Source organism: Microtus pennsylvanicus, chromosome 1, assembly GCF_037038515.1.
Source record: "Microtus pennsylvanicus isolate mMicPen1 chromosome 1, mMicPen1.hap1, whole genome shotgun sequence".
Taxonomy (NCBI): domain Eukaryota; kingdom Metazoa; phylum Chordata; class Mammalia; order Rodentia; family Cricetidae; genus Microtus; species Microtus pennsylvanicus.
The window spans coordinates 210,672,934-210,690,344 of NC_134579.1; the positions used below are offsets into that span (position 1 = coordinate 210,672,934).

At 49.0% G+C, this 17,411-nt stretch overlaps 1 protein-coding gene across 6 annotated transcripts in view; it reads left to right on the plus strand.

Annotated features, from left to right (window-relative positions):
- Positions 1 to 17,411, plus strand: part of Arid1b (AT-rich interaction domain 1B) — a 356,893-nt gene that overhangs the window by 281,530 nt on the left and 57,952 nt on the right. For all 6 annotated transcript variants that reach the window (XM_075950348.1, XM_075950347.1, XM_075950338.1 and 3 more), the window contains one exon: positions 15,525 to 15,704. In XM_075950348.1, the coding sequence (XP_075806463.1) occupies positions 15,525 to 15,704 (180 nt within the window). The remainder of the gene's footprint in view (positions 1 to 15,524; positions 15,705 to 17,411) is intronic.

A 17,411-nucleotide genomic window follows, 5' to 3' on the forward strand; every position in this document is an offset into this window, starting at 1 on the left:
ATCTTTCCTGCACTGGGCACCTATCCACTCAGACCAGGCCAGCACTGAGCAGGACATAGATAGCTCTTGTTTGGAGGCCCTAAAATAGTAAGTACAGCATACTAGGTAGCAGAGAGACACCCTCACAGCCCCTCACAGCATTTTCCCAGCCCTTAAAACTGGCGAGATTTGACAACAGGAACACAGGCATAGACCTGACATCCGTGGGGACGCTGTATCTGATCTGTTCGCAGGGTAGGCTGTAGGCATTTCCCCTGCAGAGGCATTATTGTGCTTGTCATTAGTGTGGTTTGGCTAATACGCTGGCTACCTGACAATCTGGGTGGTTGTAGCAACCATTTCCTTCAAGTAACAAGTTCCTAATTAGTTTAATAAGTTGCTAGATCTTTTATGAGCATATTCCCTAAACCTTCTTCCCTAAAACTTCCTTTTTCAAAAATAGCTCTTAAATTATGGGCTGACATAGAGGAGTTAATTTTCCTTTAAAAATAAGAAAGGGGATTAAAAGAAAATAAGCTTCTTATTTGTTATAATTTTATAAGAAATGTTTGTTCTTAGCACCATTTGATACAATAGAATAAACACTTGTTTTACGTATTTGATAGCTAGTGTCTGTCTTCAGAATGTCTCCCTTCCAGACCCCAGGTGTTGTCAAGGCTCGGGGCTGAGATACGCACACCGAGTGGCTTCCTTTCACACATGCTGTGATGAGATGAGGGGAACCCTGAGCCCCGACTCTGCTCCTTGTGTGTGTTCTACAGACACATGCTGCCGCTCACGTCAAGGACCGTGTAAGCACTTACCTGAACACAGGCCCACACAAAGGTGCTCTAGGCAGTTTCTGAGCCCTACCTCAAGTCCCTGTGACACAGCAGTGTCCTGGAGCCAAGTCCCTCCAGGCTCACAATGTCGGATGAACTCGTTTAGCTTTTTGTCCTGATTATTATCCCTTCTGCTTAGCCTGCGTGTTCCTCATACCAACAAACAACATACCTGGTTTAAAAGAGGTTCACAAATGGCAAGGTCTCGCACGCATGGGTCTGAACAACTTTGGTATCTGCAGGCCGTTACGATGCTCACATACCCTCAAGGACGAGATTCTGAGTTCTGCAGTCTCTGCTCCTTCCTCTCTGCTGGTGGCTTTGTCAAAGGACGTCGGTCGTGAAGCCCTTTGCGCACATTGTACTTGGATGCAGATGGCCATGGCTCACTACAGCTGTCTGTTTCATGCACACAGATGTGGCAGCATGGCTTCCAGAAAGGAGAGAGATGCTTTGATGCTGATTGGCAGTGATTCTCAGCCTCTAGGTCTCGACCCCTTAAGGGTCAAACGACCTTTTCACAGTGGTCGCCTATCAGACATCCTTCTTGTCAGATACTTATATTACAGTTAATAACATTAGCAGAATTACAGTTATGAAGTAGCAATGGAACAGTCGCCGCAGCGTGAGGAACTGTATTAAAGGGTCCCGGCATTAGGAAGGTGAGAACCACTGTTGGGCGGGGCTTTCTCTACACTTTCACCCGTTTCCCAACTTAACACTCCATTGACACTTCAGTGCTGAAGCGTTTACTAACTAAGGATTCTTTTTTAAAAAAGGTTAAAACTTGAGTTTGATATTCTGTAATAACATGTATTTATCAGCTTTTGTTGGTGTGACAAAGACCTGATATAAGTAATTTGACAGGTGGAAAGGTTTGTTTTGGTTTGGGCTTTCAGAGGTTGTAGTCCAAGATCAGCTGGCTCCATGGACTGGGGCTGAGGTGAAGCGTCACAGAGAAGATGGCACACTGGAGCGTTACTCCCCAAGACACCCGGGGAGCACAGATAGACGGGACAGGAGAGGCCCTCCACAGACAGGCTTCCTCCAGCCAAGCCCAGCTCCTTCCTAGCTCCCATCACCTCCTAACACTACCATCAAACTAGGAATCTGTCCATGGATAAGTTACTAACTCCGAGCCTTCGCGATCCAATTATGCAAACTGTGATTGTATCTGCCATCTTAGGATCCAAGACCTCAACACAGGGGGCTTTGTGGGACATATCATAGTTAAACTGTTCTTTGTTCTTGTTTTAAACCAGCTCTTGCTGTAGAACCATGTTACCTCACGCACAATAGGGGTAGCATGTTAGAAAACTGCCCAGAGGCATTTAGGCTGGCAGGAGCCTTGTTTCTTTATTTTTAGTGTGTACTTCTTAGACTTCCTAAAGAGCAATTTGAAAAACTTAATGTGTGGCCCATTTCTCAGGAAAGCTTGGACTATGGAATAGTCGTCTGAGTAGATAAATAAGTATAATAAGTACTAACATTAAAGGGGTCACAGTTTTAACCCCTAAAACACTGTAAACCTAATAAAAGTAGTAAATGCTTTTCTGGCTTATTGGATTAGCAATTAGGTAAAAATATTGAAGGAAGCCTTATTTATTTTGACAGATGTAGAGAGGTCAAAATTAATTTTTTGCAAGCCTTTTAATTGAATCCCCTTTTAATTTTCACCGTGGTGTCTAGTTAAATATTCATGTTGCTGCTGGTGGCTTTCCGAAGGGCTGCACTAGAACTGGAGTCGCAAAACCAACACAGCTGGTTTAACCCTTTTCATCTAGCGTGCCAGCAGGGACTTCCTGAGCGTAATCCCACAGTATCTGAATAATTAGAAGGTAGTAATGAGGATTTAATTAGTCCTTGAGATAGGTTGGAGCAGAACCCCTAAGAACTTTCCCTCTCGGACACGGACCGCAGGCAGCATTGACGGTGCCGCTAGCTGTGATGTGCTGGAAAATGTATTCTGTGGCTTGAGGCAGTTCTTTGGGGCCCTTGTGTGAGCATCAGATCAACACAGGAGGCATCCTGGGCGAAGTTTTCCAGAATTGTTGAGCAGCGCCCCAACCTTCATTTTCTCTCCATGCCGACCTACATAGAGATCTCGTTTTCCTCTCCCTGTCCAGAAAGAGGAGTTGCCATAGCAGCATGAGTGCTAGCCATGCCTAATTGGGGACCACTCCTGCCCTAGCAGATACCATCATCATCAAAATCCAATAAGTACAGCCAAGAGAAGAGCAGTAACAAAGTATTTGCCTTTTTATAAATTTCAAGTATTTTGTGTGGTCAAACACCATAGGGTCTTTGACCATTTGTCAGCAGAATCACACAAAAAGAAACTTGGAATCTGATCTGCGCAGTGCTGTTTCTCAGTAACTGCATTTTATTAATTAAATTAGTCTGGTACCCAGGAAAGCATGTGACAGACCAGGGCGGTCCACATTGAGATGTTTTTGTGAACAGCTACAAAAGGAGAGTCAGAACTCAGGCAGTTAGGATCAGTCCTTTAGCGCTTAGGTGTCTTCCCAGCCAGAGGTTTAGGTGTTAATTTAGACTGGGTTCGGAAGGAAGGTCTCTATTGCTACCACATTCCTCTTCTATTCTTACAATGTTTCTCTTTACCAACTATTGCTGCGTATCAGCTTCTCTTCCAAGTGAGCAGAATTCCTCATCAGAATTGCAATCATGTATTGTATGAAAAAGGCCTTTCTCACACTTTGTATGTATGTTCATATTTGTGCACATGTGTGTACAGTTGCCTTTCTCGACAGCTCTATTTTGAGTCTTATATTTTGAGACAAGATCTACCAGTAGACATTGAACCTAGCGGTTTATCTCTACCAGCTGGTGAGGCAGAGAGTTCCGGGGGTCCACTGTTTCCACCTCCTTGGTAAGAGGAATACAGGCGTAAGCTGGCACCCCTGGCTTCTTAAGTGGGTGCTAGAGACCCAAGCTCAGGGCACCCGAGCCATCTCCCCAGCTCCTTTCTTGTGCTTTCTGACGCCATGCGTTGGAAAGGTTCTCTTGGAGTCTCTGTGGGTCCCTGAGCCCCTTGAACACACACCCAGATCTACGTGGACAGCAGAGGCACTGTAAGTGCCCGGCACTCCTGGACCAGCCGTCCGTCAGTGTTCATGCCATTCAGCACAAGTCTCCCGAGCAGAGAACCAAGAGTGGTATGTGCCGCATGCCTCCTGCTATCAGTGTGTCTCCTCTGGCATTGTCGGGGCATCTGGAGTCTGCGCGTCTCATTTCTGTCTCTAACCCTGCCAGAAGCATCTCCAGCTGAGGCTGTAGCACCCTGTCCTGGTGACCCCACATCTAGACCCTGTCGCTGATTGCCATCCTACCTTGCCATTCTCTTAGATTCTGAGGATATTTACATGGAAATAAGTAAAAACTTTAAAGTTCCCAATATCATGCCTGGTTTCAAAGTGATAACTATCCCAAAAGCTGATTTGTAAATTGTTAGGGTTTTTTTAAGTTTCTTCAGAATGTTGATTGACCTAATTTCTAATTTTAGTTCATCTTTTTATTACTTCTTTCATCTGCAGTCTGTCTGTCTTAGCGCCTCTTCATTTTGGAGATTAACTGTGATCATAGCATTTCTCCTTCCCTTCTCCTTCTGCCCCTCCCATGTACCTTCCTGTTCTCTTATTCATGAGTTTTTTTTATTAATTGTTATTATACATTTTTATATACATGTGTTTTCAAGGCTGACCCGTTTGTATTAGATAACCAGTTGGTGTACTCTTCCCTGGGGTAGACTATGTCTCTTGTTCCCAGCCTTCCTATAATTCTTTCTGCAGGGTTGAGGCCTCGTAGTCTTTCCCCTAACCACTTTAGTGTGTGTATGTTGTTGTTCTTGTCTTGCCCATGTTTGGCTAGTCTTTCTGGTGAGACTTGATGGGTGTGGCTTCTGATATTTCTCAGAGACAAGGTTGTACAGCAAACTCTGATCCTCCGGGTCTTAAAATCTTTCCTTCCTCTTCTGCGATCCCTGAACCTACTCTAACTTGCTGCAGTAGATTGTAGATGTGTCCCTTGGAACTGGACTTCCAGTCTGCGTTTGATTGGTTGTGGTTTTCTATAATGGTCTGTCCATTGCAGAGAGAAGTTTCCTTGGTGAGGGTTGAAAACTATACTTACCTGTGGGCATGGGGACAAATATTTATAGAGTGTAGTTAGGGATTGTGGTAAAGTGGTGGCCGTGGGTCCTCTGAGATCCATGGCATTACTAGCTCTGGATAGCTGGCTGGGTTTACAGTACCAGGCATGATTTTTCTCTTATTTGATGGAACTCCTGAACTGTCAAAAAAAGATCAGCATGTTTGTGCTAAAATCAGAGGCAGCCAAGAGGAGGGTAAGGAATGAGAAGTGGGTTTGGTGTTTAGTTCTGATGGGGGAACCTGCAGAGAAAGGCCGCCGCCTGCCTCTGATTCTCCACTTTGAGACTGACAGTAAGCCCACACTGGGAAGTTCCAGGGATGCGCTGGTTATTGGGGGGGGGGGGGTGTTCTGTACTCCTTCCTAGCTCCTTCTAGATCTAAGGAGAAACTTCCATTAGCAGCAGCCCCCATCTCCTCCAAAAGCAATTGATTAGCCTAGCCTCTGCTCTTACTGAAGGATTCCTTCTTATGACCTGCAAAATATGACAGTAAGAGATGGTGTCTGGACCTCGCTCTAGAGAGCTTTCTGATCTCCTGAACCTCTGGACTTGGCCTCTAGGAAAGTATGTGTCACAGAAAGTTGGGAAAACATTACATACAGAAAAACCCAGTATTCACTGTTGAGTGTCGGTCTGACTCTTAGGGTGTTTAGAGGGGACATGATACTGTTGAGTGTCGGTCTGACTCTTAGGGTGTTTAGAGGGGACATGATGCTGTTGAGTGTCAGTTTGACTCTTAGGGTGTTTAGAGGAGACACGGTGCTGTTGAGTGTCGGTCTGACTCTTAGGGTGTTGAGAGGAGACATGATGCTGTCACTCCATCAATTGTGCATGTGACAGTTATCTCTCAGTGCAAGCATCTGAGAATGTCTGGATCTTGGTAAATTCAGTATTGTATATTGCATAAAATGTGTTTTCCTCCTTATCCTTTTGTGTTCCCTACCTCGGTGAAAGACCTTTTTTTTTTTTTTTTTTGCCTTTAATCCCAAGCCAGAAAGCTAAATCACCCCGACCTGGGTCTCCCTCTGAGTAGTCATGGGGTTCCAGTAGCTCTTCCATTTACCAGCTCCCAACATGAGCTGAGCAGCCAGGGTCTCCAGGTACCTTTAGCAGGTCTGTCTTTCTGTTGAAGGTCCTTCTCTGAGCAGCCCTGTCTTCTCTTTCTGGGCTCTCTCCACACCCTGTCTCACAGTTTGCTACAACATTAACCCTGTTTTAGAAGCTCTAGGTACACTGACTGACTGATCTATGAGCCGCCGGGCTCTTCTTGCTTGGCTCTCACCTAATAATCAGGTCCAGATCTCTGACCCGTGTTTAGCTTCAGAGTCACTGTTTGCCAGAGGTGAATGAAGAGGCCCCTGCATGCTGCCTCCCACCCCATCCACCATTGGTTGAGTGTCACAGGCTGAGGCTGCAGCTCTCGGCCACTCACAGGTGGGTAACACTGGGGCATCATAGGCTAGAGCTCCATGGAGGCCAGGACCGTGGTCTCCTCCACCTCAGATGCCAGTGTTTCCTGTCCCATGTCCAGACTCTCCTTTTCATCTGCAGGTGCTGAGGGAGCAGAAGATCTGGGTTTTAAGTTTTAAGTGGCAAACTTAACCATTAATTTAATGATTTTGTGACCTTGGACCTTTGGTGAAATCTGCTTCCTCATACATAAAGCGAAGGTTGGAGTGTCCTTGGGACACAGTGTGCATGCAGCTGGAGGGGACCTTGTCTCTGACGTGGTGGGCGCAGGGCATTGTTATTAATAAGATGAGCATCATGCGGGTTGCTTGGATGAGATAGATGGGTTGGAGCCCGCATAGAGTGCTGTTTGCATCTCTAGGTGTGATTAGGAGTGCGCAGGGTGCCGTGGCCATCCACTCCTTTGCTTCTTTCAGCCCAGCAATGCACTTACCCTCACGACCTCAACTCGGAAGACAACTTTTGCAGTAGACATTTGCGTGGAGAAAGACTGAATGTTTTGTCCCCATCTACCAGCTGGGTAATCAGTCTGACCCTCCCCTGGCTCTAATTTACCCGGTGATAGATGATGTCACTTTGGATGTAAGTCAGCAGCTGAGTGCGAGTGGGGTGGGCAGGGGCAGCCTGGTGGCTGCTGTGGGGCCTGCGTGTGAAACTCCACAGTAGCGGGGAAGGAGAAAGCGATTCTGCCAGTTAACCTAATGGCACAGCTGGCGCAACGCAGGGGGCCTGGGTTAAAGCCTTGAATGGGTCATTAGTTCCCGTCTTCCTCGGAGCAGTTCATGTGGTGAAGAAAAGCAGGCAGGCAGATAAACGCTGAAGATATTAAAATGGGACCAGAATGCTTCTTACGGCCCATTTTTCTCTCCAGATAGGAGTGGGACACCTATTTGTGAGTGTGATGGCCATGGTCCTTTCTCGTGGAGACACGGTGCTGAGGCGGTGCCGCCTGTGACCACCGTGACACACATGTGTGACATCTCCTTCTGAACTGGCTCACAGAAACAAGTAATTCTGAGGGGGTTTTTGTTTGGTTTTTTGTTGTTGTTTTTGTTGTTTTATTTAGCAGATGCCAGCCTGAAAATAGATTGTCCCTGTGCCAAAGGAAAAGCATGTTTGTGTTTTGGTGGCTTCTGGAGCTTTGTGTGTCTTACAAGTGCTCTTGTAGCTCTCAGCAACTGACATGACTGCCTTTGGTGAAGCAGTTGAATAGAGTGTGACTGGGGCCTGGCTCTGCTGTGCGAGCCTAGTGCTCGCCTCGGTTCCTCTGCTGCGCGAGCCTGCCTGGTGCTCGCCTCGGTTCCTCTGCTGCGCCAGCCTGGTGCTCGCCTCTTCCTCTGCTGCGCCAGCCTGGTGCTCGCCTCGGTTCCTCTGCTGCGCCAGCCTGGTGCTCGCCTCGGTTCCTCTGCTGCGCCAGCCTGGTGCTCGCCTCGGTTCCTCTGCTGCGCCAGCCTGGTGCTCGCCTCGGTTCCTCTGCTGCGCCAGCCTGGTGCTCGCCTCGGTACCTCTGCTGCGCCAGCCTGGTGCTCGCCTCGGTTCCTCTGCTGCGCCAGCCTGGTGCTCGCCTCGGTTCCTCTGCTGCGCCAGCCTGGTGCTCGCCTCGGTTCCTCTGCTGCGCCAGCCTGGTGCTCGCCTCGGTTCCTCTGCTGCGCCAGCCTGGTGCTCGCCTCGGTTCCTCTGCTGTGCGAGCCTGGTGCTCGCCTCGGTTCCTCTGCTGTGCGAGCCTGGTGCGAGCCTCGATTCCTCTGCTGTGCGAGCCTCGTGCGAGCCTCGGTTCATCTGCTGCATGAGCCTGGTGCTCGCCTCGGTTTCCCTCCTGTAGGACAAACCATTACTGGGTTCTTACTTGACCCCCTTTTCTCCAACAATCTTTGCAGAATTTTCTGTTGGATACATAAATCACGGATAGACAGTTGGAGGCCAAGACCCAGACCAGCCTAGTCTACAGAGCTAGTTCCAGGACAGGCTCCAAAGGCACAGAGAAACCCTGTCTCGAAAAACAAAAAAAAAAAAAAAAAGAATCCTTCAAGTTTAGCTTTTCACACATAAGATGACACTGAAGAGAACTGGGAAGTCCGTGGTCTCCACACCTTCAGAAAATCCTAGTGGGTTGCTATCCATTATGTTTTGGTTATCATGTCATTGCTATCCACTGATGCTTGCAGCCCTGAGGTTAGAAAAGCTGCAGCCTGTTCTCGCTCTTCATGTGGAATGTCTGTTCAGGCTCTTGACAGGAAGTACTCGTTCTAATTCTCCTCCTCTCTACCCGTCACCCTCATATGCCAAGAAGGCTGTACACCCAGAGCTGGTCAGGCCTGGAATGGCTTGAGATTGGCGAGCTTGTCTTTTCTGACCCACATAGTGTGGCCTACCAGTTATTTCTAGAACCAGCCATTTGGAAGGGGTCTGTGCTTTCTGGATATTGAAGTCAGCTCTGGCTGACTATGGAAAGAGAACTCAACAAACAGGCCCTAGGGCCACTGCAGGCCAGAGGTGCTTGGGGACAGCATTCCACCTGGGGGAAGTTAACCACTTACAGGACCTAGAGTGTGGTTTGCTTCACTAGTGAGTAGGTTGTAGGGGAGCCTGGCAAAGAGATGGGTTTGTGGCCGGAGGTAAATGGTGGGTTATCTGTAAGTTCCTGAGGAGTTTGTATCTGTCTCTTACAAGCAGCTTGTGTGCATGCATCAGCTCTTCGTTTCATTTCCTCACATAAGGGAGGTGCAGTTGTCAGAAATGGTAACAGACAGACTCCCATGTGGTAGGTCCACATTCTAGCCTGGGTTTTCTGCCTGGGTTTTCCCACGGTCTTCATGGCTGCAGGCACAGTGGAGCTGGGCAGAGGGGTACACTGGCACATGTTTAGGTGGTGGAGACAGCTGTGCTTTCTGCCCTGTTCAGCACCCAATCTTCTCCTGTCAGTTGCTCCTTCTCACAACAGCCTTCCCTTGGGAAGGACTCTCTGAACACAAGACAAGAAGTGGCCAATCCTGCTCTATTCAGTAGAGGTACAGGGCTCTGGATGGAGCTGTCCCATGAGTCACTCTGGGCATGTGTGTTTGCTCCAGCTGCACACCCGGCACTGCCTGGGCAGATGAGAAAGGAGGCCTTAAAGCCGCAGTGCTCACAGTCCGTGGGAGAGCCAGTTACAGGAACAGATCACCATGTCAGCCTGCTGGCTACTCCAGCGCAGAGGTCATGCATGCTGCTGGCCACGCATGAGAAGCTTTATGTCCTACAACGCCACGGGTGGGAGTCCCTGAGTATAAAGGTGCAAGGTCTTTTGGCACAATACAAAAAGAAGGACACTAAGCAGTTTATCTAACTGTGCTGTCCCTAGTGAGTTTCTCTTTCCATCTGACTGCAGATTGCACATAGTAGGGATAAAGCTTGTTTTGTGAGCCAAAGGGTACATGAATAAATAAAACACATGCACATGCTCCTGCACACATCAGTGATGGTAAAAATAGCTCTTATAAACTGGGTGTTGTGTATTTAAGTCCATAAGTAGCACAGGATCTCATCTTTTCCTCTAAAAAGGTTCTTTTTCTTCTTTAGTTGATGAAGGCTAGAGTAGAATGGGGCCTGCAGGTAGATTTGTGTAACATTGTCATGAACCTAGATACCAGCTTGGTGGCTTAGGTTGGCGCTCACACAGTGAATAAGTGTTGATAGGCTCACTGTCAAGCAATAACTGCCTTGTATAGCATCCACGGGGCTCTTCAGCACAGAAGTGCGCTTTTGTGTACACTTTCCCTGCTTGCCTCTCAGAATGATCCCATAGCCCAGGGAAAGAAGAGCCTGCTCTGCCCCGTGTGGATGCTCACGGTCACCTGTGCCCTGCCCCGTGTGGATGCTCACGGTCTCCCATGCCCTGCGCCGCGTGGGTGCTCACAGTCACCCATGACCTGTGTGGATGCTCACGGCCTCCCGTGGCAGAGGCAGGTCAGAGGCTGTGCATCTTTCCTGGCCTGCTCAGGTTTCTCCCTCTTAAAGAGCATGATTTCCATGACTGTTCTCATTTGCAGTGTGAGAAAGCAGGTGTTTGTGAGGAATGTAGCTGTGTACGGGCCCAGAGGCAGTTCATTTACGTAGAAAACTGCTTGTGTGTGAGAGAGAGAGATGTAAGTTTTATCTTCATGGGCATTTCTAATAAACATTCTTCTGTATAATACGGATAATTGCCTTGCTCCCACATTTGCATTTCCTCCTGCTAGATGCTTGCTTGGGACATGTGATTCTTCACTACACACGGTGGCTCGGTGCAGAGGCTTTTCATCCTATACTCTCTAAGCTTCCCTTGCTAGAAAGTCTGGCTTGTAGCTAGCGACACTTCACACCTTGTACAAGTACAGCTGTGTTCTCTCAGCTGTCAGGTTTTCTCTTCTCCACTGTCACAAACTGCCATTCTGTAATAACTTCCTAAAAGCAAAATACAGGCAAATAAACAGTAACACCATAAATAGGCAGAAACATTTTTACTGAAATTTGATTTTTTTTTCCTTTTGAGGGAGAAGAAATGCTTACAATGCCCATTTCCTTCTGTGAAGATTTAAAATAATAGCAAAAACAATTAAATGACCAAGTCCAAAGAACTTGCAGACACAGCCCCTCCCCCCCCCTCAGGAGACAGCAAATATGTCTGACTGAAATGACAGAGAGCTAACTAGAGCTGGCGTGGTAGGCCACTGTCGAGCCCCTAAGATGAGAAGGGGCATGCAGAGCTTAGGAGTCTAGTTGGCGTCTACTCAGCAGACCTTGACACCAAACTAGCCCCCAACCATGCTGCCGTGACCCAGACCACCCCTCCTGCTGACCACTTGGGGACAGGCTAGTTGCTCTTAGTGGTGTTTATTGGGAGCTGATGGGGCTAGGTCTTCTTATGGTGTCTTTCTCCTCACAGCATGTCTGTCCCCACGTCACAAATGGGGAAACATATCATAAGCATGTACATGCTGTTCTAGATTTAGATAGAGGGGAAATACCTCTTTCTCAAGCAACTTCTGCTCACTTTTCACCAATCTCTTTAGAAGATGATGTCAATATTCCGTAACTGTTTAAAAATTGAACGTCCTGGTACCTGGGAGTATAACTCAGTAGTATACGCCTATCATGCACCAGGTCCCGGGCCCTAGTCCCAGCACTTAGGGGGTGGGGTGGGGGACTAGAAGTAGGATTCCTGCTGGTGGCCAGCTGTGAGTCTATATCGACTGATATATCGCTGTGTGAGTCTCTGGCTGGCCTTGTCACTCTAAACACTGTTCCCCTTCAATCCTTTCTTTATTCTGCACATTGCAGCAGCATTAGCTTGAAAAGTGTGCCAGGTCCTGTCCCTTTGCTATCGTGGAATCATCTGCCCAGTGCTGGTATTTGAACCAAGAGTCCCTCTTTGCAGATCGCAGGGAAGGCTGTAAGCCCTGTGCAGTTGGGAGGTCGCTGCTGTCTGCAGGAGACTGTCAGAAGACAGTAGCTGATGCGTACAGACGACAGGAGCACGGGATCCTAAAGGAGCCCGGAGCAGCATTCATTCAGATTCACTCACGAGAAGAAAAGTAGAAAGTGCAGCGCAGCCGCACACTGTAGAGCTCCTGAAGAGTGCACCGAAGCAGTGGCTGCCCTAGCAGGAGACTCTGGTGGGAAGCAGAACAAGTGGATTGCTTCCCAGGACATGCCCTTCCCAAATCCCTTGGAACGTGTACACACCTGAGTCCCCAGGTGGTAAGCATCAACTTATCCTTTGTTATGGATGCTGTGTCCCAGAGTCAAAAGGCATCCTTGGCGATGCATAGACCAGGAATTCACCTTTCATCTTGCAGGACTCTCTCCCATGCTGACTCTATTGAACCTTACAGGAGTCTTTAAGAGGAGGCAACTGGGGCCCCAGAGAAATTATGTAAAGTTGCAAGTATAGTAGCACTGCAATAAATTCATTTACATATCTAACCGACTAGATTCTGAACTGAAGACACAACCCTGGGAGCAGGCCTTCTGTCCCCAGCCCAGCACAGTTAGTTGGTGATGGCTGAGATAAAGTTCTATACTTGAGCATGGACACCTGCACAGTTGAGGGACAGCTGAATTCTGAAAGGGCCAGCATGGCAGCGCTAACCAGCCACGAGGGAAGCGGTTGCACACAGCCCCTTGGAGCTGAAGCGCCTTTTCTGTTAGCCAGGACGCTGTCTGAAAACCTGGAGGATTTCCGAGGAAAGCTCAGATACGGCTTCGTGGAACATCTGAAGATGCAGTCATTTAGAGTAATGCCAGTGCCCTGATTCCCGCTTGTTTTCAGATTGGCAAAGCAAACATTTTCTCTGATGATTTCTATCTAGGAGCTGCCAATTGAGCCCAATTTCATAAGATCCCTTTTTATAAATAAATTAGATGGATAATAAGAAGCTCTCCTCGCTTTCACTGTATGTCTCTAGGCAGAAGCCGTGTTAGGAGAGCTCATTTTGTTCTCAGGAAATGTAAGCCCCGGCTTCTGATACCTGGTGGTTTTGCTTTCCTGCACTTTACTGCCTTCCTGCTGGCCTGTCTTTCCCTGCAGCTGCGGAGGCCCCACTCTGGGTTCAGCTCTGAACGGGCATACCTGCCTCTCCCCAGCCAGAGTCCCCACTGAGGAACGTGAGCATTCTCCCCCAACACGCTTGCGATGGCGACCTGTCTCAGGTTGCCTTTTGTCGGTGTTCTACTTTGAACGCATACTTCTATCGGCCTAGGCTGCTCAAGGGGGTACTGCTAACTTTGTATTTCTGCAGAATTTAAGCCTGTGGTTTCTTGGTGCATTTAAAATGCCTGTTTATCAAGAACCTACTGTGTTATGCTCTGCAGCATCTTGGACATCCGTCCAGTTATTCAGGAAGCAGTTTGGGTCGGGTATGGTACTGCCTGTTTTGCACCTCAGCAGAGTTTTCAACTTCCACCCTTGAATCTGCTCTGCCAGCCACGGTCCCACCTGTGTGTGACGCCAGCCACAGGCCCACCTGTGTGTGACGCCAGCCACAGGCCCACCTGTGTGTGACGCCAGCCACAGGCCCACCTGTGTGTGACGCCAGCCACAGGCCCACCTGTAGTATTAAGGGCGGGGCTGCGTCCCCAACACCCCAGCCGCCTGCACGGCTAGCTTATGCTCGAAATAACAACACACAAACAGTATTCATTTAAACACTGCTTGGCCCTTTAGCTCCAGCCCTTACAGGCTAATTCTCACATCCCAATCAACCCATCTCTAATAATCTGTGAGCACCGGTCTTACCGGGAAAGATTCAGCATGTCTAACCTGGCGGCTTGCTTCATCGCGTGTGTCTGCCCGGGAGCGAAGCATGGTGTCTCTCTCTGAGGCGTCTGCTCCCGAGAGGAGAGCAGTCGAGTCTGAGCTCACTTCCTCTTCCTCCCAGCGTTCTGTTCTGTTTACTCCACCTACCTATGTTCTAACCAATAAAATGGGCCAAGGCAGTTCCTTTATTAGCCAATGACCTTCCTCCATCACCCACCTGTGTGTGACACCAGCCACAGGCCCACCTGTGTGTGACTCCCGGTACAGGGAGTACACCAGGTGCGTGCTGTCCAGGGAGATCCAGCCTGCATTGGGTCATAAAAGGGTGTGGGATGCATCCCGTGTGCCACAGACAGGCTGAGGTGTTGAGTGAGACGTGATCTTTGGTTTTTGTTTTGTTTTGTGGCATTTCTTAGTGAGGAAGAGAAGGAATAAGTGAGCTAAAAACAGTCTAGTGGCTGGAGAAAGACTCCTTGGAGCTTTTCTTCCACACATGGAGAAGTCTCTAGATACCAGAGCACATGTTAGAGCCAGGTAGATGTGGTAGCAAGCTGGTAAGCTGACAAGCTGAACTAGCCGGAACTGCTAAGCCTGGGTCTAGCGAGAGACGCTACCTTGTAAAGATGATTGGGAGTAGTCGAGGAAGACACCCGATGGCAACTTCTGCCCTTCACACGCATGTGCAGTAGGTGCACCCACACACATGTGAACATGCATGTACATACCACCTAGGCGTGTCGAAATGATGCTGCACGTAGAGGTGATGAAATGGACTTGGAAGGCACCGGAGAGAGTGTGGGAAAGGTGCAGCTGGGCGGTCGGAACGCAGTAGAAGGACACACACATGAAGAGACTTCTAAGAAGTAGAGACAGGACAGAATTCAATTTTGTTGAAGGACGGCACTTGATACAATCTTCTGGGATGGACAGAAGGCTGGCAGATAGACATGACAGCAGAGAGAGAGAAGCTGTGTCAGTGGGGTCCACTTTAGGGGCCCCCAGCAGACGGTGTATTGCAGTCCTCAGTACCGCAGGAAGCTGTGAAGGGCTTCGTGCCAGTGAAGGGTTTGTCTGGTACCTCTCTTTAGTCCTGATCATTAGCTCTTACGGCTTTGTAGTGATGACTAAGAGGAGGGGCTTGAATAGTTAGGCCAATAGCAGGAGGCAGGCTTTGCAGAACTAGGACTGAAGAGATGAGCCAGTGTACAACAGGGAGAGGGGACTGTTGACAGAAGTGGCTGGGCCTGTGCTGACATCACACAGGTGGGACTGTGGCTGGCAGAGCAGATTCTGGTCCTGTGGTGACGTCACACACAGGTATAACTGGATGGCAGGGCAGATTCAAGGGTGGAAGCTGGAAACTCTGCTGAGATGCAAAACACAATGGGCCGGCTTCCTGCAGTGCACTGTGCGTTGGCTCCTCATGGGTGCTCAGGCAATCAGAAGGAAAGCCAAGGGTGCAAGGGAAGGCGCTCCGGTGCTGTAGACCTGTGCCCCACAGAGAAGACACGGAGCCCATCCAGTCCTGGAATGAGCAGCAAGTGCCCTGCTTTGATTGTTCTGTCTATGAGCCCATCTACAGAGGAGGTAGTGGTGACTTCTTCTTGGCCCCCATGGCACTCTCCCAGATCTTCTACCCTGAATTTGAGATGTCTTTGGATGTTTCTCTGGGGGAGCCAGGGGATCCCAACCCTTTCCCCATCTACCTTCTACAGGATCCCACGGATTCTTTGTGTATACAAAAATGATAAGACACCTGCGTGACTGTTTCTGTTTGTTTCCCATGTAGGTTTTATGGCAGGCACACAGAGAAACCCCCAGATGTCTCAGTACGGACCTCAGCAGGCAGGACCATCCATGTCACCCCACCCTTCTCCTGGGGGCCAGATGCATCCTGGAATCAGTAACTTTCAGCAGAGTAACTCAAGTGGCACTTACGGTCCACAGATGAGCCAGTATGGACCCCAAGGTAATGTAGGCAAAGCATTCTCCGAATGCATGGTGGTGGGAGGGAGGGTTTGTTAACATGCTCATCAGGGCTTTAATGGTATAAACAGGCCTTACAATTCTGTTGTTTGCTATGGCAGGTGGTGAAGTTAATCAAAACCATGATAGTAGAAGGTACAGCCACTATCCTAGCATGTAAGGCTTGGACTCTGGATGCATGCTCACATAGGAACAGTACAGACCAGGTCCCGGGATATAGCTCCACGTGCTGGTGAGGAAAGGCACAGCCACGTCCTCAGAATGTCTGTTTAAATTGGCCATTCATGTACCTGCCAGTTCTTACAGCACACACACACTGGTAGCCTCTCCACCATCAGGACCACAAGCTGCCTGCTCAGCAGGGTGCCTCCAGTCCAGGGCCTAGTCTTTCCTCGGGTGCTACAGAAGATACACAGTAGCTCCCACTATCCTGACCCTTGCATCCTCACAGAACACAGGCTGACACGGATGCAGGTCTGGGGATGGGAAAATGCACAGAACCGTACCCATGTACAGTCTCCGTGCTGCCTTGCTGAACTGTCAGGTCTGTGTAGAGCCCTGTTTGCCACGTCTTTAAAACTGACGCGTGTATTTTGGAGTCACTTTTGGTAGTAAGACATTTAAAGTATCGTGCCTGAATTATATTTAGTGTACTGAAATTAGACATTAGTGGGTCATTTGGGTAGACTGATATAATCTGGTACGGTTGCTTGGAAAACCACGTATCTGAGGATTCCGGGAACATTCAGAGTTAAGACAAGTGCCCCACAGACGGGCAGTGGCTTCTCCCCACAACCAGAGCTGAGCCTGCCCACGGGAAGCTGCATCTCGCTGGGATCTGTGTCTGTAGAATAAACAAACCGAGGCTCCCAGAGCCTGGCCAGCCTGTGAGGCCCTCTGAGGGTCAGCAAGTGTCCTGAAGGCCTAGAGACCCTGGCTTGTCCAGGAGCAAGTACTTCTCATCTGCAAACAGTGACTCACCAGTGTCTTACCTTGAAGCCCCGACTCTAAAAGATGTTAGGTATTCTTAAAGTTATTGTCGATGGGACAGTTTCTTTACCTCATATTGCTTTATCGTGCCTATCTTCCAGCTACTTCTGTTGCTGGGAGAATATGAGACTGCCCCAGTAACCCTTTCCAAATGGCCCCCTTCCTGCCTTGTTTATATGAATGTGGGCAGGGCGGGCAGAACCTTAGGGTTTGCTATGACTGACCTCATAGCATGTCATGAAGTCTTCCGTGCTGCTAATACAGCAAGCTTAGGAGCAATGAGGAGCCCGGTTCACAGCTGAGCTGAGGTGGACCCTGTGGGAGCCCACCTGCCCACTCCCTTACCAGGCCTGCATGGGCTCTCACAAGCAAAACTGGGCTCCTTAGCTGTCATAGAAAGAAGCTTGGGCAAGTGTTTGTAAATTCTGTAGTTACAAAAGGTGTGGGCCTTTCCTGAGATGTGTTTGGACAAGGCTGGAGCCATTTTCTCAGAACTGGGGCTACTGAGGGTCTTAGCCTTGACCTCAAACCATGTGGGCTTCATGCAAGCCCACGTAGGCTTCATGCAGGCCCATGTGGGCTTCATGCAGGCTTCACACATGAGCTCTGTGCTTGTGATTCCTTGGATCCTCTGAGGAGTGCTGTGTGCGTAAGACGTAAGCTCTGCTATAGCAGTTGAGATGGGGGGAGGGGAGGCCAT